We start from the raw sequence: 27,344 nt of genomic DNA, 5'->3' as shown, positions 1-27,344 counted from the left end.
TCAGCAGCTGTGAAACCATCTAAATGGTTTGCACCTTCCATTAACAGCTGCCCTCTGTCACTTGGTCACAATTAGCGAGATTACTTTTGGCCTGAGGATGTGCATGTATCTCTGTGAGGCTCTTTTCTCAGTTTGCAAAGAAGATGCAAACACTCCCCCCAAACGATACAAAGCTCAGAGATTAGGACAAGATTGGAGTTGGACTGACAAGAAAGTAAGCTTGATACTTGCAAATGATACTTGACAGTGGTATCAGTTTCTCTGTGCTTCTGGCCTCTTTCTGAAGGAAAAATCACCTAACGGACAGGAATTACACATCACGTGGGTTTTCCACCTGAGACACACTATAATGTGACAGGTAGTAATAGATGAGATTTTGCAAAATAGCAAGATCATGGATTTGAAACTCTGGAAAATTAGGATATGTTTTTGGCCACAGGCTTGAATTTTAGATTTTTATCCAAATCTTCTTTCAAATTTTAAACTAGAAAGACTCAAATGTCAAGGGACTAAGACAAACTTGCAGATGAAGTCAAATTAGGCCCAAACTGGTGGGAACGTGAGAGACCACTCAAATGAGTTACTGAAGTAAGCAACAGATTTTTCCATCCCTTGATGCTTTTCCAGAAGACACTTTGCTCAGACACCAATTACTAGGCTCCATGGCAAATTGGACAAAAATCTGTGACCTGCAACAAACAGAAGATTAGAGTAGATGGCCAAAAGCCTTCTGCCAGCCTTACAGTGTAAGAACACATAATACACATAATCACTTCTGTCCTATGAGTAACATGCAAAAAAAGTGAGTCCTCCAGGTCATTAGAGTGTCACGGATTTTCCTCATTATTTTAGCCAACAGAAAATTCCTAAAAATTACCTCTGGAATGCAAAGAAATTCTTTGTTTGCAAGCATAAAATGCATACTTTTCCAACAGAACTATGGGAGGTAATTTAATCATGGCAAATCTATGGGGAAGTTCTAAATACCACCCTGTGGACAATAAACACCCATTAAATCCTGTTGTTAACGTGAAAGCTAATTACACTGTTTCATTTGTTTTTATTACCAACGACTTGGTGCATGTGTCAATAAACAGCACATTAGGTCTCTTCTGTTCCTCAGAAAGCATGTTTTCTTGGTTCAGCCATATACATACAAATGAGCCAAACAAAACAGCATACTTACTAGTTATTTGTTTTGTAGGCACTTCTCTAACTTAGTGCTCCTTCACCCTTCTCTCTTTCATCTCTAATACTCGTTAAGCTGCAGTACAACATAAATACTGCATTGTGTTAACAGCACTGAACTTCAGGAACAACCTCTCGAATCCGTTTCCTATGAAAACCAAACACCTAAGCATATCTTCACTGAACTCTGTGCAAGCTATGCTGCACTTAATTAAGACTGAAATGCAAAACCATGTTAGCATCTTCTGCTGTAGTTTGCTGTTACTGTATAAATAGTTCAAATGATGCTTGAAACCTAAAAGAAACCATGCAGCGACTCACGGGCCAGCCGACCAGGGAAAGCTGAGCACTACTGCTGTGGTTGCTTCAGACTCTGCCATCTAACCAGCCTTCTTGACTGAACAGTCGAGACATGCAGGTCCCTTCGGTCATCCCATTGCTAGATCGCTTTTGTAAATATGGTACAGAACAAGGGATTATTACCGCTTTGGGCAAAACTCAAACTGCCTTCTGACTTTGAAACCAAAACTGAAACTATCCATGGTTTCAATTTCAGTTTCACAGCTTCAAGGAGTAAATGAAGGAGGAATTTCTTGGCTCTACAGGATACTCAACACAGCAAGTAAGGTATTCTCTGGGTCAAGAGAGGACGCTGCTTATGCAGTGGGAATTGCTGGCTCACCCACAGGTTTGGAGTAAAACTGGGAAAGCCCTTGGCTTGAACAAGAAATGGTTCCGTGAATCTGAAGGCTTTGATAGTTAATTCAAATTTACTTCAGTTAATGTGTTTGGAGGAAAAAGGAAGATTCTGTGAAAGTTCCTCTGACACTGGAAAGGATTTCAGCCAAATTAATCTCTCCTATGAACACTGAAGTCACCTGTTCCTTTTCCAGGCATCAGAGTAACCAAAAAAGGACTTGAAATTTAAAATTAACAGTCTCTTTGGCAGGAGAGGAGCAATACTACTGTATCCCTACCAAACTATTTTTATGGAGTACAGGCACACATGCTTCCTGTGTCTAGTTTAGACAAAAAGGGAGTAATAAAAGCTTTGGGGCTGCCGTTGTAAAATCCTCTTTCAGAAACTCCAAATCTTCCTCTTTTAGTTTACAGTTTCAAAGCCATCCGTGTGAAAGGGTCTGTCATACACAGGCCTTGAGTGATCAGATGCCCACAGATGGCATGGGCATCATGAGAAAGTAAGTCTTTAGCACCACTATCATAGACTGGAATTTTAGCAGAATAGTTGATCTCATTTTTGGCCCAGGAAAATCAGAAACAGAAAGTATCTCTTCTACAAGCATGGCAGATTCATCCATCAGGCTGCCTCCAGCAGTGACTTGTGCCAGCTCATTCAAAGACATAAGTCTTGAGGCTCAGGACAACTGCAGGATTCATAAATGCAGCAGTGCAACATAGGCCTTTGGGGCTTACAAAAATGAAACATCAGAATTTCCATAAAGGTCAGAAAAATGTCTTTCTTTTATATATACACATATAAAGATTTTCATATAGTTTTATCTGTCACCATGACAGATTATTTTATTCAAACGCTGCTCTATGTGTATGTTAAATAAACGTTCACTGCAATTACTATTTCTTTTTGGAAATCAAACAGTCCCAACTACACAGGAAGATGTGGTCAATGGGAGGACTCTTCTTTTCAGCCGAACACAGCACAAATGCTAAACGTTAAATGCTTCATTTCTCCAGGAAGTTTCTCTTGGATGACTACACCCAAGTGAAACTAAGAGAAGTTTTGTTTTCTTTTTTCCCAAGGAACTAAGTGAACATTTGAACCTAATGTTTCATTATCCTTCCACACCAAAAGCAAGTTCGAAAAGTTGACTGTTTGAAGCTCCAAAGGAATATTTTTATCTAAAAAAAACAAACAAACAAACCAAAACAAACCAACAATAACAAAAAAGAATAAAAATCAATTTGTTCCTCCACAATTGGAACCATCGCTGCCCTCTACAGTCTTTAGGGAAAACACTGTTCACTGACCAACCCGAGAGCTACTCTGTTAACAGACAGACACACAGACGTATGTACTGTGGCTTTAAAGTATCCTAAGTTAAAAACTGATTTAAACCTAGATCTTTTGGCTACATTGTCTTTACAATTTCATGCCGAATTTTTAACTGCCTCAAACCTGTATTTTATGGAGCTGGCTAGGTTATCCCAGTGACAGACAAATTCAAATTTGTCTCTGCGCACAACTGCCTACAACCGTGCAGCAGAACACATCCCTGCTTGGTCTCCACGTGAAGCACTTTGCTGGACCCAGAGCATCTGATGCTTCCACCAACACGTAAAGATGGCCATGCACACTGGGGTCGGTCCTGAACAACCAGTCCCAGCAGAAGCTTAACGAGGAGGCAGAAATCAACAGTTAACTATGACGTACAACTCCCCAAGGCATCTAGGAAGTCAGAAGTCAAAACATAACCTCACATGTGTAAAAAAAATAAATAAATACAGAAACAGGCAGGAACGGCAGTACATTACAGTAAATTCTCTTTGGAAATCTGTCTGAAAAGTGGGAGAGAACACAGGGAAAAACAGAAAACAGTTTGAATAATGCATCCTTTCTACTCTTCAAAAGCAGACGTATAAAGGGCTGTATCTTCCCATAAGACTAGAACATTTTCAACATGACAGGAAAGAGGGAACATCCTCTGTCAAAGTAGCAGCAGGCAACTTCCATATTAGGTCAACATTTCTGGGTTGTTATTCAAACCTAGCAAGAGACATATAACAGGAGCCAGAAGCTGGCACAGTCCTATTCATCACAGTGAGTGCTGCCATGCCAAGCTGAACAGTATAGTGGAGGCTCAGAAAAAAACATTCCCAGGGTCAACACAACATAAGTCCCACTTTTTGATCTGTGGACTCTCAGGAATAAAGCACAATTAAGCCAGCCTGGGACAGATTTTAGAAGTCACTTTTATTTTGCAGGCCTGTTTTGGCATATACAAATTATTTGGAAAAGAAATGTGGGACAGCAGGAATGTGGAAATATCTATTTCAATGCACAGTGCAGACAGGGAGATATTTGGCTGTCTGATTTCAAGACACATTTGCTTGTTTTTAATGAGTTTAACTATTCGGTTGTTTAAGCCCAACTTTTTGGGTATGAAGAAAAAACGGAGCAAATCGATTGTGATGCTGGGTTCAAGTGAGTAGAAGCATAGCCCTTCTAGCCCAGGTACGTGTCATCTCCAAAGGAGCAAGTCAGGAACATCCAGAGACACTTATTAAAGCTTTCTAAGTTCAAATGCCAAAACCCCAGGGGTTTGGTTTTGCAAATGGTGCTCTCAGCATGCATCTCCACCAGCAGGCTGCTCGTTCAGCATTTCCATTACACAGTGTAACAGGTTGAGATCTTAAAACCAATAATCTCCTCTGAGCTAAAAACTTGGCAAAAAAATCTTTGGTCAGACCAGCAGCAGATTTTGTTTTAGATATAGATTAAGTTTATATTGGAAAGAAGAAATATTTATAAAAAAAATCCCACACTATAAAGCAATGGCTTTATCAAGGTCAGATTAGCTTCTGCAGCTACTGGCTCAAAACTCAGGAGGCTCCAAAGGTATTCCTGCTCAGTCACGCAGTGACGAACCTCCACTACGCTCCTAGGGCGACCTCCTTCTAAGAGGTCCAGTGACAGATTTCTGAAAATATTAATTCAAAGGCAGGATGATGTAATTCTCATTTTAAGATAAGGGGTTGGATCTGTCCCCATACTTGGGGATATTCCATCAGATCTTAGCTGAGTATCAGGAGCCCTCCCCGCTCAAGCCTACTAGGAAATAACTTTGCCAGCTTTCATAGGCCGTACAAGTAGACACAGTCCAAGGAGAAGCTGCTCAGAACTACGGAATGGTATGATCACAATGAACACGGACACAGAATTTTCTCTCTGGCTTAGGAAACAGACTAACCTTCCTCCAAGATCAGGACAGCTGGTCTGCTGCTGGAAGCTCCGTGCTAGTTTAAGGCAGCCTGGACTGAGATCAATGGGTTTGTCTAATGACATAACAGATAAGTGACGTTTCTTGCCCAGCGCGGCCAGGCGCTGGAAGCATCGCAGGATAACAACACAGAGAAACAGCTGCACTGCGAGATCTTGTGATGCAGAAAAACCCTGTTATCGACTGCACTGGCACGGAGAAACAAAAGTAGCTAGAAATAGGCTACCACAAAAATTGGAATGTGCTTTACAGCAAAAAGCAATGCTTAAGTTCTTTCAAAACCACATACGTGAGCATCTGGAAAGACACATACTTTACATTAGTGTTGGTGCAGATGATGTATTCAATCTCATCGGAATAAGGATTCTGAAATGTGAAGCTGCTGGTTCTGATCAGCATCCATTCCCGGTTTTTGGTACGAAAACGATACATCACAGACAGGACTTGACCTTTCAGTTTCACAACCTGAAAAACCATTTGGAAAGGTTAATAAAAGGAGATTGCTACCTGCTGTGCAAATGAATAGTAAATAACAGTAACTGGTGTGTTTTAAACTTAAATTACAGAAAGCTATGGACACAGCATGGAGACTCTTAATTCAAAGAGAATAAGCAAAATCTGATCCACACTTGCAGCTACCTCCTTCAGAAAGAAACCCTCACACTTTGTTGTATAAAACGTCATTTTCCAGCCTGCATATGAGAACAATACAGATTCAAGACAACAGACAGGTTGTGCTGTTATCCCAACAAGGAAGCTTTAAGAAGGGTTTAATGTGGAATGCTTATCAAGAGAGATTGACAGAAACCAGACTGAGTTTTTTTTAAATATTTCTGTGTAGATCAAAAACCAAAAATTGCAGCTGAAACAAAAGCCCACAAGAAAATAACATTTTGAGGTTGACTATCTGCCTGCTTGGATACCTAACTACGATTCATCTATGCGACATACCAAATCACACATCAGCATCAAAATTTAGGATAGTACTTAAACACAACGGGTTTTTTCAGAAACCAGACATGGTTGGGTTTTTTTTTGTCCCCCCAAACACATTCTAAAACTCCCTAGGATGGCAAAGTGCTAACAAGAAACACTTGCTTCTGGCTTTCAAAAGAAGAAAGAATGAGCCAGTGTTTGAATGCAGAGAATACCAATAAGCCACTGTCCATTTTAATAGTATTAATGAAAACAGAGAGCTAATTCTTTACTTGGACAGTCTACTTGTTTATAACAAAGAATTCAGATCTCTGGCAATATTCAGTTCAAATTCTAGTTTTAGTAGCTGAAGTTTTGTTGAAGTCAATAGTTGGGCATCAAGTGAGAAGAAGCAGACAGCTAAAGAAGGACGCTCAAAACAGTACTTGGACACTGGCACTGTAACTGCATTTTATATGTCATCTAACAATCTTGGTTTAAGTCAGAAGAAACCTTACATGGTTTCAAGTCATTCAAGCTGGCACTTACCAGGGCTATCTGTGTTTATTTTTTATTGCTTTTCCACCAAGCTATCTGAGGGGTGCCTCAGGGAAGGAAAGGGAAGGTCTACTACAAATAAATGCCACATCTCATTTTAGATTCTTAATCCTTATTCATTGGAATTTATTTTTTATTAGCTACCTGCAGCCTGTATTCTCTAAAAGTAGAAAAATCAGTATTTACTCTGTCTGTATTGACAAGCAACTAGATTAGGAAAAATGCTCCAATCCCGTTTTTTCCAAAGGTCTGCATTTCAAATTGATCAACTGGATACAGGACTAAATGGAAAGAATGCAAACAGAAGGCACAAAAAGCTTTAGCAATGCCCAGGAAAGTTCAAAATAATACTGAGACAAATGCGTTCTGTTTTTTTGGTGTTTTTTGTTTTTTTTTTTAAATGCTTTTGTAGTTTGAGTTTAGTGAGCAACATTCTTTTATCAGCAATTTTCTATTACCACACCCAGGTTAAAAAACACAGAGCTTGTGTAAAAGTGTCCAATCTGAACAGCATCCTACTGGATACCAAATAGCTGTATTCTGGATCCTTTGATACTAAACTCTATTTGTTGATCTTGGCCTTGAGACTATCTTATTCTGGTCTGATTTTCCCACCCTGATGAATGAATTTATCTTCCCAAGGAAGTAAAAGCTTTGAGATGGATACTGGCAATTGACCAAAAACTGCAAAACCTTCCCTCCCTCCTGTTACACACCAGCCTGGTTCTGATACTGTCAGCAAATCAGAAATGTCAAGTTTTCAGAGGGTACTAGAAAAAAAAGAGTTTATTTGAAATCACAGTTACCTTTTTAATGAAGAGATTCTCAAGGCCAAACTAACAATAATAAAACAAACTGCAGTGATCTATTGTCCTGAAGTCTGAATTAAGCAAACACTAATTCTGTAATAATATATAAAGCTTGAGATCGCTGGTGGGAAAATCCTGAACTGTCCTAAAACAGTGCACACAAACAAGATAGCACAAAAAATTTCAAAGCTAATGTTTAACCTTTACTTTCTTACATTCTTTGGAAATAAAAACCACCTGGTGCATAGCTTAACTGTTTACTTCAGTCTTTTATTGCATGATCGAAATAACGGCCCCAATCACATTGCTACTATACAGAACAAAAATGTAGCAAAAAAAGGAATTGCCTACTAAAGAAACAGCACAATGTTTTCATAGACTCGACATAGGTCGAGTGAACGGCAACTTTCACTTCTAATCTGCTTTTTTGTATGACCTTAACCAAATCATGTAGGTCCCTGATCCAGCAAATCATTTATGCACGTGCCTAATAGTGAGTAGTGACACTGAAGTCCCCAGCAACCCAGTTCAGGGGCACACTGGCAGCCTCCCACGGCCTGATCTCACCCAAGCGAACACAGTGAAGACAAGTCATTAACTTGAGTGTTAGTTAGCCAGCCCTTCTGAGCCCCAGGCAATCACTTCAGAAATGGATGTCTGACGTGCTATTATCCAGCAGCTCATTGTCATTGTCTCTTGGATAAATTAGTGGAATCAATCATTTGGGTATTAGTGAAAAAACAGCGTATGCTTTCTCGCTGCTCCTCTTGCACCACTGATGTGATCAGGCACAAGTTCAGGGAGCTGAAGCAGCTAAAAGCTAGTCCCATGCAAAAGCAATGAGTCCCTCAGCTAGCCTACCTGGCAAGTCCATCTGTGCTAGTATCAGGAGAGTAGGAAAGGTGGGGAGAAGGTCAGGGAAGAGACAAGAGGGGGAGTAGGACCTGACTCCTGGTGACAGCTACCCACCAGGTAGGTTCAGCTGCAGCACCACACTCCCAACCAAGGTGAGGCAGAGAAGATGACGGAGTGTGGTGACCTATTTCAAGCATGTAACTCTCACAGGCTCCTGTCTGTGAATCAACATCTTGAATTTAAAAGGTCTTCAGCTGCTGTTTGAACACAGCTCGTTCAAGGGACATGAAGTGGAAGCATAGTGCTCACACAGTCTTTTCCGCTAGCTCAGCAGTGGGGTTTGTAGCCTCTGCTTGAGGGAGGGGGTGGTGAGAAATAGTTCAAGGGTACTGATATCTTACATTATCTCAAACACTTCTGTAGAGACCATAACCTCAGTTTCACAATCTATCCTGTGGACACAGAACAGCATTTAGTTGTTTTCCCCAGAGAGGCTTTTCAAGCTCCGTTTTTGCATGCCATGCCTGAATAAATAGTTGGCTATACAAATTACTTTAGAAGTCACTTCATATCAATGTTTCACAGCTGAAAATACATCTCAGCATCCAACGCAAGACAGACCAACAAAACTTAGTTGAGCTATAGGCTGTTGTCAGAAAATCTGGAACCACTTAGATCCATCTGAACCTCCGTAATCTGTTAAACACACTACGCCGCGCTTTCTAGTGCAGCAGAGAAGGTGCTGAAAAGACCAGCAGCAAGCAGAAGGCTTGTGGAAAGCACTCCTACTGCACGTCCCAGATCAATTTGAAACAATAACTGCTACAACGGAATAAATGCCTTTGATATGGCTGATGTAAACGTGGCCCACTATAAAAATGAATCCAGCAGTAACTCTTTTGTTACTTCTGTCTGCATTTCAATTCCTAATAGGGAGAAGGGCCAAATTCTTTATTGATGTAAAGCGGTGTTACTCCATCCAAGTACGAAGCACGTCGTCTATGCTAGCAGAAAATTCAGGTCACAAACAACCCGGCATTACAGCGGAGTGTAACTATTTTCAAATCAACAGCCATCTTGGAAGGTAAATACTTTTCGTTACCACTTAACATAGTGGGATTTATACAGGCATCTCCAAAACAGCTCTAACTTGTGCAGTGAACACTCACTTAATTTTTTTTGTAAAAAGAACATAAAATGTATAACTAGGTGACTTATTTCTGAAGACACAGCAAAGATGCTGCAGTTTAAACTACCATTTATGCAGCTAAACTGATTAGTAACTGATCAACAAATTGTTTCATTAGCTTGTCACTCCTTCTCCTGCATAACAGCAAAAATACCTTGAAATGAAAAATAAAAGCTACTTCTCTGAACAGAATAGTAACAAAAATAAGAAATAATAAGAAGAAAAGGAGCGGGACGCAGCACCTGTTGGAAACTCTCCCTCAAATGGCTTTGATCTTCAGGATGGCAGAATTCTAAAATATCTTTCCCCAGAAGATCCTAGAATAAAACATAAAGCTGTGTAAAAAACCTGGACTACAACTCAAATCCACATACAGATCTGCAAGGAATCCTTGCAGACACTAGATCTAGTACCCTTAATGAGACTAGTCAATTAATCAGGGATGAATCATACAAACAAGGTTTGTAGGCATCGTGTTGCACATTATATTTGCACTGTTCCACAGATTTATGTATTTACAAACAAATTTTAAGTGTTTTTTTTTTAATACCTGTGAAACGGTGTCTTGGAGAGACTGACATTCTCTACTACAGTTCGTTTTATGGCACTAATTTTTGTAAAAACAGTTACTATAAAGCTACCTAAAATCAAAATAAATGGGAAAATCTAATAAGCAAGAAGTTATTTTTGCCTGTAAATTGCAACTGTTGAGAGTTATCTGAGGGACAGTTATGGTAGTTCATTTATTAGCGATCTAACAATAATAAAACAAACTGCAGTGATCTATTGTCCTGAAGTCTGAATTAAGCAAACACAAATTCTGTAGTATACATAAAGCATAGAGATCACTGGTAAGTTCATTTAGTATTCTACTCAGTTCTGTGACTAGCCTCCTATTCAGAGGAGCAGATGTAAGCCTAAAGGAAAAGAGATGCCATAAATGATGTTTGCTTACTGTTCAACAGACAGACAGAAGACCTACAGAACTAAAACCCTCTCCAAGCACTGTTAACTTTCTATCATAGAAACGTCCTCACTGGAAAGCTGTGCAAGATTTAAAGCATCTTGCTGTTAGAATTCTAATCGGACCTAAAAGGTATAAAATGATATCCCACACAACAAAGGGGAAAACTATACATTTTACAGAGGCATGGACAGTAAAGAAACATGAAGAGCATTTAGTGCACAACATACAAATCATCAGCTATAAATATTTCATGTTTTGCTGCTTTTGTTTTAATGTCGAAATAGAACTTTTTTCATTAGCTCTAATCAGTCTCTGCATTTACAGCAACTCACTGACCTGGGGCTGGTAGCCAATGACGCTGATGCACCTTGGGTCGACGAAGGTGATGACTCCATCAGAATTGTGCCTAGACAAGAACTCAGTTGGGACTGACATGCCATTCATGTCCATGCACACTGGAGAACTAGTTACCTAGGACCAACGAAGTCCACAGAACAGTCGTCTTAAGCCAAAGTTGATTACATAGCTAAAGAATAAAATCTGTTGGCAGACTGCTAACTACTGAAGAAGTCATAAATAAAACAGCAGCATGAATAAATGACACAGAAAAGCCTTTAGTCTAGTTTGCAGTGCAAATATCTCACCCCACAGCCCATATCCAGGCTTAACGGCACCGCAGGAAAACAAACACACCAGAAGTTCCCAACAAGGAGGGATAGCAGTATGGCTGGATTCATCTCACTCTGTGGGACCACATTAAAGTTTGACATCTTGGTTCCTACCCTTGTCAACCAAGAATGAGAGACTTCCAGAGGACAATGCAACCCACCCATTTTAGGATGGGAGGGTCAGTCTCTGTAAGAGGACAACTCATTATCCGTAAACATATCCAACAGGACTAGCTCAGACCAACACTCAACTTCCAGGTTCAGAGAATCTGAACAAAATTCCCCAGAGACAGAGGTAGGTGATGATACTGGACCAGCAATGGCTGCTCACAGTGAAAAAACACTTCTGTAAATGCTCCTCAAAGCTCAGAGATAATGATGGCATTTTCAGTTCTCTGCCTGAAACCTTTGCAATCAGGCCACTTCACGTCCATTCATTCCTACTGGGGCTACAAATGAGACCATTGTTTTTCTTGCAACTTTCAGAGCCATCTCTGTTAACAAGATCCCAATGAAAAAGAAGCAGAATCTCATTTGTTGCTGTCTTGAAGTAGATTAACAAGTTAACTGTATGCCAGATTTCAATTTGCTGTTACAGGGCAGAGTTTATAACTTGCACACCTTGGCTCCTTTGTGATGAAATCCATCCCCAGAGCCTCCTCTTGCCCTCTCTCACATACCCTGCTGGCTCTTCTAACATAACAGATGTTTTGACACTCCACATGTTACTAATGTGATTTTCTCAGAAATCATCTTTCTTTGGCAGCTGTAACATATGAATCTCCATAACTTCGTTCTCTCCATCAGTGGAATATATTACCCTCGATTATAAAAGCATCATTAACCTAAAAAACATCATGCAACGCTTTTGTAGCTCTGCTATTACAACGGAGACACGTTCTGCAGAAGTGCTAACACTTGCAGTAACATGCAGGCTGTTCACCTCAAATAAGATGGGTTTGGCACCTGTGCTCTAATGAAAGGGTCATTCTATGTTGTAAGAAGGAGTGATGCCATCCTACCAGATGGCAACGAGTGCAGGCCAACTGGAGATCAAGCAGGAGGCTCAAACACGTTCACCCATGGCAGAATTCCCAGACTGGGAAGATAAAAATTAGGCTCCCTGCTGCAGTGAAGGAGATTCACCACGACTGGTCTAGCTCCCACTCAGAACTCTTGTCAGCAATGGACAAAGAAAGAAAACGTATTACATCAATTGCAACCATCTGGACAAAAAAGAAGTAGAATTTTATTCTCACAGTTCCCTCAGCTGCCATCACATCGGAATGCACACTACAATACACACTGAGAATAAAGCTCTTTGTGTAGTGCCTCTTGACTGCCTTATCTTTACCATTTTCAGAATAATTCCTGCAATCACAGTTTTTCAAGCAGTTGATTAGCCAGAAAGAACGAATGAATGAAAGAATAGCAGGGAGCATGCCACTGGCTTTGGGAGCCACTTGAATCCAGCATCTGCAGCACCTGTACTGCCATGTTTCTCAAAATCTAGAACATCCCAGCCCTAGAGAACAGCAGCTTTGTACAAGCTCATGCTCCAGAAGCATCTTTGCCACTGTTGTTGGGTTAAATACACATATCTATCAAAAACACTTTTTCACTTTGCTCTGTTGACATGTTCTAAGCAAGTCCTGTCCATGGCAGGGCAGTTGGAGCTAGGTGATCTTAAAGGTCCCTTCCAACCCAAGCCATTCTACGATTCTATAAATCACTGGCTGCACACCAACATCAAGGCACTTCATATTTTGGAGGCATGTTAAGAGTCACAGTCTAGTATCAGAACTTTGTGCAAATCCTTTACAACTAAAGCACAAGACTGATTATGCTTTCAGAAGTAGTTTATATAAGCAAAGACTGGCATTACCTGAAGCCTTCCTATTGCCACAAGGCAATATTTACTACCTTGTCCCACATCAGCATCTTCTTCTGGTATAGTCATTCCTAGAATAAAAGTTAACAAATATTGTTATAATTAGGAAATTTGGATGAGCAGAGATGCTGCTGGTCTGGTTCTATACTACTCTAGACACTCTAAATCATACAAAATAACCTTGTCTTCTCTAGGATTTAGGCATTATCTCTGGGTTCAGAGCAGATGATCCTTCCCAGTCGTGCTTGATGCTACATATCACACATGCATATACAGTACCCATGGCAGCAATTTCTGCTGCAGAATACAAAGCAGATACAAAAATTCCATTATACACTGTGATGGACAGTAACATTTCCATGCGTACTGCTCTGCAGCATGTTACTAGAACCATGTGGTCATTTAATATGGTCAGTGAATGCACACTATGTTCAGTTTTCTTTGTGAATAATATATTGTAATAAGCCTTAAAAACAAGGCACAGCCTAGATTATTCATTAACTTCATACTCATAGTTAACAGCCAGTTTTACTTTTTTCTATAACGGATTATATCTGGGTTGTTACGTCGAAGGCCTGAAAAAAATGCAGATGCTTTGCTAACAGTGCTTGTTCCAGTTGTGTAACAGGAGTAACTACTATAAACACAGGAATAATTTCAAAACATACATGTGTACTGTTTTCCATCTCAGTGTTTCAGAAATAGGAACGTTCAGATTAGCTCTGTTTACTTGCTATTTGGCTACGCCTTTAGTTAAGGCTATTTCCCAACTCCAGTTTTGAGATACCAATTTCCTATGAAGCATTTCAAAAAACATCTTCCAAGAGTGACACTGCTGACTTATTTTAAGCGATCTGTAAACTCTTTCACAAGGCTTTTCAAGGAATTCAGTCACAACAGGCAGTGAATCATTTATGAGGCACTTTAAAGCATTAATGAAATTAATTGCAAAGCAGCTACCAATTGTGAAACAACAGCCACTTTATTATCAGGATTTTTAATTCCCAATGTAAGTCAATCTTTGGACCGTGCAGAGGATGATAGCGTACAACTTTCTTAAATGACGCCTCTGAAAAATGACTATAAATGCTGCTGAATGAAGCATTCTCTGAAGGAAGTTATTTTGTACCAGAATAATTGAACCTTATCTGACAAATAGTTTCTAAATAGTTCTCTACCGGTATTTTTCAGTTCTCACTGAGCTATACAATAAAATAAAATATCTAAAGTATGAACAAAAAAAATCCCATATTTTTGTATAATATATTCAAACTTTATTTGCAATGGAATTCACAATTTTGGGGGTGTGACTTCATTTGCCAACAAAATCCAACATTAGGATTTTGTTACGGGATCTCAAGAACTTTAGAAAGGAGGAGCATTACTGTCCCTTTTAACAAGTGCAAAATTGAGGTGTAGCATGAATTTCAACGTCACACACTACAAGAGCTGGGCAAAACCCCCTTCTATTCTACTCAATGATCTTGCTATGCAGAGATACAAATTTGGCCCTAAATAACTCCTTAGCTTCTAAACCTATGTGATAATCCTCACCAAACAACAGAACACCCCTCTGAAGTGTTTTCTTAGAAGCTGTACAAGAAGATCGAGGTGGCAGTATGTGACTTTATGAGTACATTGTAAGAAATTAATCATTAAACACATAAGTTACAAATAACATTGGGTGGAATGACGTGTTATTTTGCAATTAAACATCATTTTGTGCTTCCAACAAAGGTCCCTCTGTGGGTTACTTGGGACCGAACTTTCACTCGAGATTCTTCACCTGATTTAGAACATCCTTGAAATGAATACAACCTGCATTTACCCTCCCTGAGAGACTGTTCTGTATTGCCTGCAGTTTATTGGGTCCTTCAAAGCAGTTAAATTACAAAGCCTTGTTTCAGTATTTCACACACCACCACTCCAGCCTCTTTTCCACTATACACTAGGCAAACCACAAACGAGATCCCAAACACAAGTAAATCCCATGCTCTGAGACACCAGCATACCATGGAGAGCATAAACCACTGACATGAAACTAGTTGAGAGAATCATATTACCGAAGTATTTTGTTTTCCTTCCTTGCTGTGTTTACACACAGTTATTGCTTCAATATAAGACTTAGTAATTAGCTAATGACAGCTCTAATAAGCAGAAGAACTGAATTTGGCTTTCTCTTGAGAAAAAGACAGAAAATTACCCTGAAAGAAGCAGCAGTGAACGTATCTACTCAAAATTGTGTCCGCTTAAGACAAAGTTTTGGCAGACACGTGGCTGCTATCTGCTCACATACATGTAGACCACAGGGATGGTCAAGCTTCCAAAACTAAACCTAGACTCCTCTACATGAGCAATTTTTATTTTAAATAGGTAGAAAACACTTCACTGAGAATTGTGTGCAGTTGTAGGGATAAGGAGTGGAAGCCAGCAATTTCAACTGACAACGTTGTGACTGAAGGTGTGAATCGAGATCAGGACAAATTAAATGGCACAGTAGTTTAGTAAGGAGCACAAGGACATTGACTCTCTGTGAAAGAAACGCAGCAGTGTACAAAAACAACCATGGAAAAGAGGAAAGCAGCACCGGAGCAACTGAAGAGTTGACCAAACTGACTGGAAGATGGCAGCAGGGACTGCATCCCTTCAGGAGACAGATGAGGAGTCTCTCACTCCTCAGTCCTAAACTCCACACCAGGGCAGACCTGCAAGTTCACCCACCAGCCAAAAGAATAAACATTTTAAAAGCTGGTGCCTGAAGCAATCACAGTTACATTCAGATAGTTCAGTACAGGTGGTCTGATTTCAAAGACAGTGAGTGATTCTAGGTCCTACCACCTTCAGAGGATTTTCTTGGTGGATGGCTGGTACTTCTGGCAATCAGGCCACTAAACACAGTGCTGCTTTAAGGAAATAATTCTAGGCATTCTAGTTGGACAACCTTAACCAAAAGATCCCTTTTAAATGGAGTTTTCCATTTGAGAAGGACAAATTTGAAGTATTTTCCCTTGACTTCAAAAGCTTTTTCAATCGTTTCCTTAGCGGCACAGCGTATGCAAAGGACAGCAAGGATACTCAGCTGGATGGCTTCCACCTCACATAATCTCTTTTCTGCAGCTTTCAACAACGCTTTCCTTTTTAGGAACTTGGTCCATGCTTGCTACTGCCCAAATAAACTCAAAGCAACATAAACAATCTCCAAAATTAAATCTAGCTAAGAAACATCATTTCTGATGTCACTCTGTTGGCCAGGGAGGCTGCTCTAATTTTCACCTTTTTTTTTCCCCAAAATGGATTACATTTGGCCTGTATAACACACTGGCAAATGTATTAGTTGGGTTATACCGCAAGACATTCTATGAATAAAAAACAATCTGCCTGGAATTAATCAATACATGACCCAGTGAATTGCTAACCATTCCCTAGAAGGGCCTAGAGTAAAAAATATGCCCAAGTGATTGTCTGCTCACCTGCAATGTAGGTGCTACTACTGACAGCATTCCATTGAGGATTTATTAGAGAGTTATTAAAGAATTAGAGAATTCTTTATTCTTTTGCTGATAGTTACAAAGATTCAACTGTGCTGTGCTTATATGGGAGAATGCGTTTGTAGAAGAGATTTACTTTTTCTTTAGCATACTTCCTAATGAACATACTCCAGTACAGACAGGTAAATAAAGATACGTGCACTGCACTTAATACCGGTTTGTCCAGCTCTTAACATAATGTAATATTGCTCCTTAACATCATCAAGTATCACCAGTATCTCCCAAAAAAGTTGCAAAACCCTTGAGGAAAGCAGTCATGAAACTGATCTTCAGGGGGCATCAACAAAATAAACATGCATCAGTTATTCACATTCTTTACGTATATCCCTGAGAGAGGCTTTATTTCTCAATACCAAATATATGCTCCTCTTGAATAATAAATATAGTGTTATGCTTGTTCAAGTTAATATCAACAATTTGCAAAGCTAAGCCTGCAACTGAGCATCACAAATACAACGCTGGGCCGTTAGAGGTTATATTTAATTTCCAAGTGTCCTTTATGCCAGCAAACAGTTTCCCACAGGGCAATGACATGTGTTTGTTCAGACACAAGGAACTTTTTAGTTCTCCCAACGAGCTTCCAGTTGGCTCTAACAACAGACCAGCTTCATTTTCTGCCTTCTTTCTCTGTCCTTCTGCCTCATGTTTTCTGCGAGACCCAGAACAGTGTTAGTGGATTTGTGGTTTAAATACACTACACTCAAAAATAAATGATTTATGAGTTTTTAGAAGGATATAATTTAAGTGTCCAGTGGTCACTTAGAAATCCCCTGTTAACGCCTACCTCCATCAGAACCATTACTGATAGTTACACATCTGTGCATGAAACAGCACTGTGAGACTTGATCTCTCATGAACAACAATGGAAAAAGGCTTTAAAAAAAAAGGCTGTGGATGTTTACAGCATACCAAGGAAAAATCTTGTGAAAAAAATCCCCCAAACCCTTAAATTCTTCCTTAAAAAAAAAAAAAAAAAAGCCTTAAAAATGACAGCACTGCAAAGAATATTTAAGCAACTATTTTGTTTTGTATTGGAAGAGGGAGTACTTTGCACAAACGTCCAGATTCTGGCCAAAACTTTAAAATAACCTAATAGCTTTGGCATGCTGTGGTTAAGACGTTACCGTAAGTCTGACTTGGAAGACTAAAATGTTTCTTTTTTTAGATAAAAAATTAAGGAGAAAAAAAAAAAGATTTCAACTTTATTTAAATTTAACATTATTCTGGGACTTTTTATTTTAAGTTTTCAAAATAAGTATCTATCTAAGCCTTTTCTTCACTATGTGTTTTTCTGCAGGTCCTGGCTTTGATTTACAGAAAACTAGCAACATCCTGACTGTATCTTCTCTCTCCACCAAATATTTTCCATCAATTGTTATGGCATGAAAAAAAATATTAGGAAAATATCATATGGACCACATAAGATTCATTTCCTTCCAGGAATAAGATGCTCAGAGGGGAAAAAAAATGAAAAGCAAATGCTTACTGCTTAAACTGAAAACTGAATGATCAGGAGAAGGTCAACATGTCTCAGTTTTGTGAGTGGTTATGAACTTGAAGCACTGTCTAGGCTAAGGATCACAAGCAGCTTCACTGGGAAGAGAGGGACAAAGGCTGGAATTGGTGCTCAGCCAGTTTCAAACAAGGGGTCTTCTAATCCAACAGTGCCCTGTCATTATTTAATCTAACATACACTCCACAGAAGACATGAACAGCAGAACTGATCGGAATGTCAATCTGGAATATCTGATTCCTTTTACCTTTGACTTCTACACAAAATTTACCTCGATTACTTGAGGCCAACATATAATTTATGGGGATATAAGTGTGCAGGTATCATATGCCGGGTTTTGCATTTGAGCTTAGTTTTACTCGTCTTGCAGGCACAACAGAGGAAAATGAACAGACATGTTCCTCAAAGTGGCTTGGTCTTCTTGTCGTGGCTCACTCACCCAGATGCAAACATGCTGTATTAAGGGAACAGCAAAACAGCTCCTTTTCCAGGGGAACACATGGAGAGCACAGGCTGTAGCACTCCTGGGTCTCCTTTGCTAAGAAATGTGGGAGAAGCAGGTGATGCCCATGGGTCCTGCACGCTCTGAGCTCAGTTCTATGCAGAGGACACAGCATGATGCTTCCTGTTTTCTCTCTCATTTCTCAGTGAAAAAAGGGGCTAAATGCAGCCTGCCAATAAGGGAGCCTTGCTGCTCCATAAAATTAAGAGAAAAGGAAAAAAAAAAAGGTAGATATGCAGAAGTGTTCTCATGCTGACCACAGACCTAAGCCATAACAGAATTTGCTTTCTACTTTAGATCTCCCAAAAAAAAAACAGTCCTTAAAAAATGCCACTACACTGATGCCAGCTGTCTGTAGTTTGTTTTCACCTGTTTAAAGTACTCAAATTACTTAAGAGATTTAGCATAGACTACTCACAGCAGCAGCCTTGTCAAACCTGATAGTCTATCATACTAATAATGATCACGGAGCAGTTCTTCTCTTGTCTATATTAAAGCACCCACTTGGCAATTGAAAAATAAATTAAAATGATCCTTTCCATCACAGCTGTTTAAAAACGCAGCTATTTAGTACAAACCCATTTATTCAAAGAATCCAGAGACGATGCAAAGGCCACAGGCTTGCTACTCTCTACCTGATTTGAACAAAAGTAATTTCATTACAGGGTAGAAAAGCCTTAGCAAATTCAATTACTGCTACAGTTACTTCATTTGCTTTGCAGACTATGGTTGAATTACCATTGGAAATGAGAACAAATGCAGTGATGTTGCCACTTATTTACCCAAATGTACTGGAGATCAATTCAGCCCATGGATACTCCCATTCAGCTCCGAAAGTCAATGGATACATGACAATCACCAACACAAGGTGGGGAAGACTGGCAGGGCAAATAAACACTCCTGAAAGAGGCCCTGATTCAGTACTATATGCCCTGAAAATGGCACTCAGGCATGACTATTAACGATTAACAATTTGAATGGTAACATAAAAGACCACTGAAATTCCACATAAGGCTGTCAAAACCGAAAATGTCCCTTAGGACTGCGCTATATTTTGGAGATATTAACATTGTGGAGGAGTGCTGGGATATCATAAGGGAGCACCATGTGATTTTGAGGAGTGTAGTAATAGAAATGGGATGAAATTCAACATTACTAAATGCATAAGCATGCACTTTGGGACTAATAACAGTCATAAACTACAGAAACAGGAACGTGGTGAAACTTCGTATTACTAATTGAAAGATCACACAATTCAAAGCTATTTTTGCTATGAACTGGAAGACCTTGAGTTGACAACTGAGAAAAAGGTAGCCTGATAAGCACATTAGGCGATTAAGGATGCCAGCAGGAAGCACCATACAAAAGAGAAGTATGCCATATCATATACTGCCAGTCAAGGCAGAAAATACCATTTTCATTACACATCACTACAATCTCATCTGGACAAGAGCGCAGAGCTCTGGCGACCCGCATTTTGAAAAGTTCAGTGAAAACATGAACAAGTGCAGAGAAAAGACACAAGGGTAAAAAACAGAGAATGCATTGTGAGAATGGAAATCAGAAGCGAGCTGGTTTAATTGTGCAAAGTCAAGGTTGGCAGGATATGACCTCCTTCTGGAAATGCACCGAAACAATACAGACACACACAAAGCAGGAAAACTCCTGCCTGATATTCAGTGCAATATAGTCTAAGAATATACTGGCATAAACTTCCCATAAACTAATGAGGACTGGAAATCAGAGAGATTGCTAAGCATGGGAGAGCAGTGAGGTTTTTGAAGAGCTGGAGAGGGGGAAAACACCTCACGAAAGCAAACTGGAACTTACAAAGTGATAGCTGGCAACGAGGCACTCAAAGATCCAGAAGATCCTTTTCATCCCATGCTCCTACACTGCAGTGCCTGCTCCTCTGCAGAAAGGGCGACTGGAAGGCATGTACTGCTGATGTTGTAACCCAGTGCGGACATGAGTTCATGCATTTGCAGCTCTGCATCAGCAACATACCCCAGAAGGGTTAGATCTCTTCAAATGTCCTATAACATGTAGCAAGCTTTTCATTCAAGCTAAGCAAGAAGCTAGAAGAAATCTCATTTGACCTGCACCTTTCTGAAGAGATGTCCCATATATCAAGACTGAATTCAGTTAGGTTTGGAATTACCAATACAAAAGTTAATTTCTGTGGAAGAAAACAAAAAATCCCTTTCATTTTCATAGCACAATTTATACACACTGCGTTCTCTTTTCAGATAGAAATGAAATTGAAACGTTTTGACTCCTACAGCACACTGAAGTATATCACATCCTATCAGCAACAAGAGGGGAGGTTTTCCTCTTCTTCCAAAACTGCAATTCAGCAGGAAAGGACAAGAAGTTCACATCCGCATGCTGTGTCTGCACACCACCATACAGACTTGGTGCAAACCACCTCTCAACATTCATAAGCCCTGAATAAATGTGATTTATGCTTGCGGCATACGACCGCAAAAGGGTAGGGCAACTCATGGTTTGATTCATGCCAGCAGGCGCTGCCGTATTGCAAACAGCCTCTTCAACTACTGCAAATGCCGAGGTCATCTAATCCAGTTCATGACGATGTCTGGATGAGCTCCACTGTGTCCTCTCTGCATTTTGCAAAGGTAAATATTCCCATATGTAATACTGAGTTCCAGTAGGTAAATGCTTTTCTCTGCAGTTCAAAGCAATATGGCAAGACTTGTTTCCCAGAAAAACAGCCTAAACCCAGAACTTATCACAAAGACCGAACATTCTCCACTAATACCATCACTTTGAAGTGAGGACTGATGCACCTAAATTGAAATTACACATTTTCATATAAAGGTGCTTGCAACTCAGTACTTAAATATAAAAGCACTAGTTGGTGTTTTCTAGAGGTACAAGTGCTTTGCGTTTATCTTCTTAAATTCAGGCCATTTTTATCTTGGTTTAGCACATCAAAAATTTTTGGCCTCGGCTACTGTAATCCCACATAACCAAGAACTCCACTATTCTCTGTGCCACTACACTGAGAAGGGTTTCACATGGAAGAACGAGGACGCCCTGAGTGAGTAACAATAGCTGATTTCTTGATATCAAAAGCTTCTCAGTATGAGACTGAATGGGTTACTCCACCGAAATTCAGCCTAGTTCTGTACCACCAAGGGATCCTGAGCCAGGTATTCAACTGTCTGACAAGCAGCGCAGTACACACCGCCTTCAAATGAGATAGATACACACCTGCTGGTGGCCAAGCCTTGATATAGCCAGTGCAATGGACAACAGCATACTGCGCTTCCCCTTCTTTTACTGGGCCGAGGCCATTCCTAAATGAAAAGGAAACACAAATTGTCATGTTGATGGATATGCAGAATAGCTCTATGTTTTTAAACTATGACTACTAATGATTTACTGATATTCGTTAAGTTATGTTAGAAATAACCAACCATCAACCTAGAGTTCTGTACAATGTCAGCACCATTACAATGCTATTCAAGCCGTGCCTATTTTCCATAACATTTCTCTGAGAAAGACAATGAGGCTTATTTCAGAGACAGAGCTGGTTAAGACAAAGAAGTTGAGTGACTTCTGCAGGGCTTGCAAAAAGATCCAGTGACTCCACCATAGTTTAATTTATTGGTTGAGTTCTCCTCTCTTGAGACCCAGTGCTATTTTACGCTGTGTGCTAACACAGATGTTTGACCAGGTAGTACTCCTTGAGTGAGCATTAGTCCAGGAGAAATGAGACTGCTTATGACAACTAATTACTATGATAATTTAAATAAGAGTACCTGTATCTTTTTCTCATGGTGGTTATTCTGTTCAGAGGTAAATGATCCAGAGGAGCATTTCCACACCTAAAAGTAAATTCATATTTGAAATGGCTCAAAAACGAATGTAAAACACCCAAGGTGAAAATGCATTTTAAGATTTTTATTAGTATATATAAGTATACAATAATGTATATTTATTTCTGACAAAGTTTTCTTCATGGTTTTTTTTTCATGTTTTCTTAGAACTGCTGCTTCCACAGGTTAAGCATTTTGGGTGTGCTACAAATATTTTCTTTATTTTATAAAGAAAAACAGAAGAGACTACAAAAAGATTCCCTCCCACCTCTTCAAAATACTATAAAACAAGGGTGAAAACTAGAGAAGAGTATGTCAGGCCCCCAGATATCCACACAAAACAATCTCCGTGTTCCAGTAGCTCCTCTGGACAGAGCATTTCGACTGCCATAGACAAGCTACAATGTTAGTAGATATTAATCTAATGTTTGCAAGAGCAGACTATTTACACTGTCAAATACCTTTGTTTAACACTTGTTCATGTATATTTTGTGGTAATTCTAACTATACTGTATAATTTTAACAATCCACTTGAACCTAAGTAAACAGTTTGAAGGGTAAAACCAGTTCATTTTCAATGGAAAAAAAGAACAAAAGAAGTAATCACAAGGAAAGTTCACATTATTTGAGGCTCATTTTTCCCACAAGTTTTTTTTAAATTATTATTATTCTTTTTTTATTCTTTTTTTTTTTTTTTTTTTTTAATACCAGTCACTGCCAAGGAGAAGGAATGAACAATTAAAATACAATTTAGGATTACAAAAACATGTATAAAATTACTCTCATGCACTGGAGTTTACAGAATCAGAGTGCTAGGAAACAACTGCAATCTGAAATGTTGGCTTTAAAAGCTGGGGAACAACTGCAAGCAGGACATTAGACCTGGTTTTCTTTGCACAAAAAAGTCGTCCTCACATGCCCACTATGTGCAGCTTAGAGGAAGAGAAAGCAATGTTTCAAGGTCTCTCTGACAGGCTGTATTTCTTCCCCCTCAGTAAAGGGCAGGAAAAAGGAGGTACAGCTTTGAAGTCTCATCTTCCCAGTATGAAGTATATAAACCCCTTACAAAAGCACCCAGAAGCCATACATTCAGCTTCCTCACATGACTGGAAGAATTCGACCACATAACCAAAGTACAGGGATCTGTTTCAATGTGTCAAATGTTTTGCTTTCAGTGTTTCACTCCATAACAAATTTTGCATTATCTGTTTTCAATACACATACTGGATATAGGCTGCAGATGCAATTATGTACTTTCCCCCCCTAACTACATAGAAACTTATTGCAACAGTAACAGGCATTTTATCCCCTTATACAACACCAGAAATGCCCATAAGCCCTAGTCAGAAGCACTGGGCAGGCAGATACCTTTAAAGAAGCCCAAGCAATGCAGAATTTGGAAAATTGCAAAATAAAAACCCTCTAACAATTACTCATTTATCTAGCATCAACCAGCTGACATTTGGTTAATTCATACCAGGCTTAGGTTAATTCTTACATAGCTGGCAGGTTTGTGACTGAATTCCTGTTTGTCTTCAAAATTCTTTTAATATTACTGGTTTGCTGATAAAATACACAGAGCTGGGCTTTCATTACACTTGCGAAAGCTTTGTCTTCAAAGTATTGATTTGAATATTTTGACTAGAAGAGACAATAGCCTGCATTCCAGGGGTGAAGTTATGAAGTTCTCTGGCGAAAGCATCCTACACCCCACACTGACAAAAATAACTGCAACACACAAATGAGGTGCTGTTTTATCATTAATCATAAAGGAAGACAGGTTTCAGTTTCACTCCAGTTCCAAAAGCAAGTATTCTGGAAATGCTTAATGGGAGTGTGTCATTACAGCTTTGTTTTTTAAGCAAGGTCAAATTAGTGCAAGAAAATGTCTGAAGTCTAATCTGAGATGGGACTGGAACCATTGCAGAACACAAGGTAAATGCGTACCTCATCCTGCAAATGAAAGAGCGCCTTGATCCCATGCACATTCTCATTGAAGACTGCTGACCTTCCTTCTTTACTGTTCCAGTCTTCAAGTCCAGGATTCGCCCTAGAAAAGCCAGGGAGAGCAACTGATGTTCAGTACATAAATTCAATTCCATTTACTACAAACCAAGACAACAATAAGTTCACAAGCTAAATGCTATTAACCTAGTTAGGGGAAAAAACATGAACAAAAAATTTTTATCCTGGTCTCACATTGGTTATGTGCTGGCTTAACTAACGACTTCAGTGAAGCTGACTCTGATTCACAACAGTGACAGCTTTTCTCAGTTGGCCCAACATCAACTACCAAGGTAGGGTCAACGTCTGGAGGCAGAGATGACAACAGCAAGCATAACTTTTTGACTCTTTACCAGAACTGTGGATAAAGCAACAGGCATCATACCCCTGACAGCTGCTCCTCTTTCCCTGTGCCCTTGTGTCTATTGAGAATGCTTTCACCATATGTGCACGTGGAGATAAGTGACGAGTGGTGTTCCTCAGGGGTCAGTATTGGGGCCGGTGCTGGTTAACACCTTTGTCAGTGACACCAACAGTGGGATCCAGTGCATCCTCAGCAAGTTTGCTGACGACACCAAGCTGTGTGGTGTGGTCCACATGCTCGAGGGAAGGGATGCCATCCAGAGGGACCTTGACAGGCTGGAGAGGTGGGCCTGTGAGAACCTAACGAAGCTCAACAAGGCCAACTGCAAAGTCCTGCACATGGTTCGGGGCAATTCCAAGCACAAGTACAGGCTGGGTGGAGAATGGATTGAGAGCAGCTCTGAGGAAAAGGACTTGGGAGTGCTGGTGGATGAGAAGCTCAACATGAGCCGGCAATGTGAGCTGGCAGCCCAGAAAGGCAACCGTATCCTGGGCTGCATCCAAAGAAGGGTGGCCAGTAGGTTGAGAGAGGTGGTTCTGCCCCTCTACTCTGCTCTTGTGAGACTGGAGAGTACTGTACTGCATTCAGCTCTGGAGCCTCCAACATAAGAAGGACATGATCTGCTGAAGCGAGTCCAGAGGAGGGCCACGAAGATAATCCGAGGGCTGGAGCTCCTATGAAGACAGGCTGAGAGAGTTGGGTTTGTTCAGTCTGGAGAAGAGAAGGTTCTGGGGAGATCTTACAGCAGTCTTCCAGTACCTAAAGGGGGCCTACAGGAAAGTGGAGAGGGACTTTTTACAAGGGTGTATAGTGATAGGACAAGGGGCAATGGATTTAAAGAGGGGAGATTTAGATTAGATATAAGGAAGAAATTTTTTACAGTGAGCGTGGTAAAACACCGTAACAGGCTGCCTAGAGAAGCTGTAGATGGCCAGGCTGGACAAGGCTTTAAGCAACCTGATCTAGGGGAAGGTGTCCCTGCCCATGGAAGGGAGATTGGAACTAGATGATCTTTAAGGTCCCTTCCAACCCAAAACATTCTATGATTCTGTAACACCACCTCACATATTCAGAGCTGCAGTAACGGTGAGGAACACCAAAGACCAAGCTTTTCTCCTTGATGATGAGATACAGGATAGGTATAGTACATACTTAGCAGCACTTGTGTCGTGGTCCTTTCAAAGTTGATTAAAACTTGATGTGTCAGCATATTTTTCGTTTTCAGGTGGACCCTGCTGATCAGTATTAGCTGACTACAAACCTCAGAAACTCATCTCACAGACATCGCACAGAGAAGGGATGACAGCTACCAAGGCATTTCAAGAGAGGACAGAATGAAAGGAGCACTAAGCTGACACTCCTACACTAAGTTGGTGGAGATCCTTATGAAAAAACAAAGGCAGCAAGGCAGTAACAGATTAATCTTTCCATTCTCCTGAGACAAAACAGAAAGCAGGGATTACTACCTATAGGTTCAGATCAGTGATGGCAGGGTACAGGGTATCACCTAGAATCCTACTGTTTATCACCAAAGGACTAACAGAATGGACTTTTGCATATACAGCTCAATTGCTAACAGATGACTATAAAATCTTGCACATTAGTAGCACAGACTACAAATGAATCACTGGCCCAGATCCACAATGCTTCAGGGCTGGTTACAGCCACAAAAGTGACAGTGGGCAAGAGAAATGCAGTGGAACAGCTGCTAGACAATTAAATGACTGCCACCAGTGCTGATGACACATGGCTGTGAGCAAACCTATGTGTTTAAGGTGGGTACCTTTCAATAACTGAAACAATATAAGCCAAAGTCTTTACTGTTCTATAACTAGCCAAGTTTACAGCAATAATAGACACCACACTCTGTCTGTACTAAACTGAAGACATCATGCAGAACGCATTCAAAGCTTCCCTCACCAGATTTACCTAAAAGTCTCTGTCCAAAACTTAAGTTCTGAAATAAACCTACTGCCAAACATTAATTTCAAAATTACTTTAATTGAAAATACTTACCTCTATCCATGAATGGGAATAAAATCACTACAGAACAGTTTAAAGATCAGTATTTTAGATAAGAAACTAGACAGCAGCATTTTATTCTTAAGGTACGCTCAAGATAACTACTTCTGGAAGAAAGCCATCCTTATCAACAGAAGGTTAGACGTCATTTGATGTATCTACAAGGTATATCTCAGATGGTTAAGAAGTTATCAAGCTTGGGAACAATTCCTAAAGATGCTTCAATTCAAAGCACTGGGCTATATATTAATATTGATGTATGATTCAGGTGTGAGCTGGGAAGAAATACCATATTTCCCAGTTTAGTTACACTAATCCTATGATGTAGGATGGATCTGAGGTTCAAACGCTCCCTTTCTCTGCATTAGAGAGTCTCTGCATCTCCTTTGCTATAGCCAAAGCCACAGTCTATTTCCCCATCCCCTCAACTAATCACACAATTTAGAGAAATAAAATATCCTCAGGCAGGAGGCAAACTGAGTTACAAATGAAGGCAATACATGACAAAGTAAACAGAATATACGTGGAG

The 27,344-nt window shown here is 40.0% G+C and overlaps 1 protein-coding gene across 1 annotated transcript in view; it reads right to left on the bottom strand.

Moving 5' to 3' along the window:
- The window catches only part of ARNT2 (aryl hydrocarbon receptor nuclear translocator 2), a 75,863-nt gene that overhangs the window by 16,333 nt on the left and 32,186 nt on the right, over positions 1–27,344 (bottom strand). The window contains exons 5-11 of the mRNA XM_009978420.2: positions 24,373–24,475; positions 22,369–22,434; positions 21,818–21,903; positions 13,012–13,088; positions 10,795–10,929; positions 9,734–9,808; positions 5,479–5,630 (exon numbers count right to left, since the gene is read on the bottom strand). Of these exons, the coding sequence (XP_009976722.2) occupies positions 5,479–5,630; positions 9,734–9,808; positions 10,795–10,929; positions 13,012–13,088; positions 21,818–21,903; positions 22,369–22,434; positions 24,373–24,475 (694 nt within the window). The remainder of the gene's footprint in view (positions 1–5,478; positions 5,631–9,733; positions 9,809–10,794; positions 10,930–13,011; positions 13,089–21,817; positions 21,904–22,368; positions 22,435–24,372; positions 24,476–27,344) is intronic.

Source organism: Tauraco erythrolophus, chromosome 14 (genome assembly GCF_009769465.1).
Source record: "Tauraco erythrolophus isolate bTauEry1 chromosome 14, bTauEry1.pri, whole genome shotgun sequence".
NCBI lineage: Eukaryota > Metazoa > Chordata > Aves > Musophagiformes > Musophagidae > Tauraco > Tauraco erythrolophus.
Note: the sequence above shows the minus strand (reverse complement) of the source record. Positions and strands in the feature narration are given on the sequence as shown.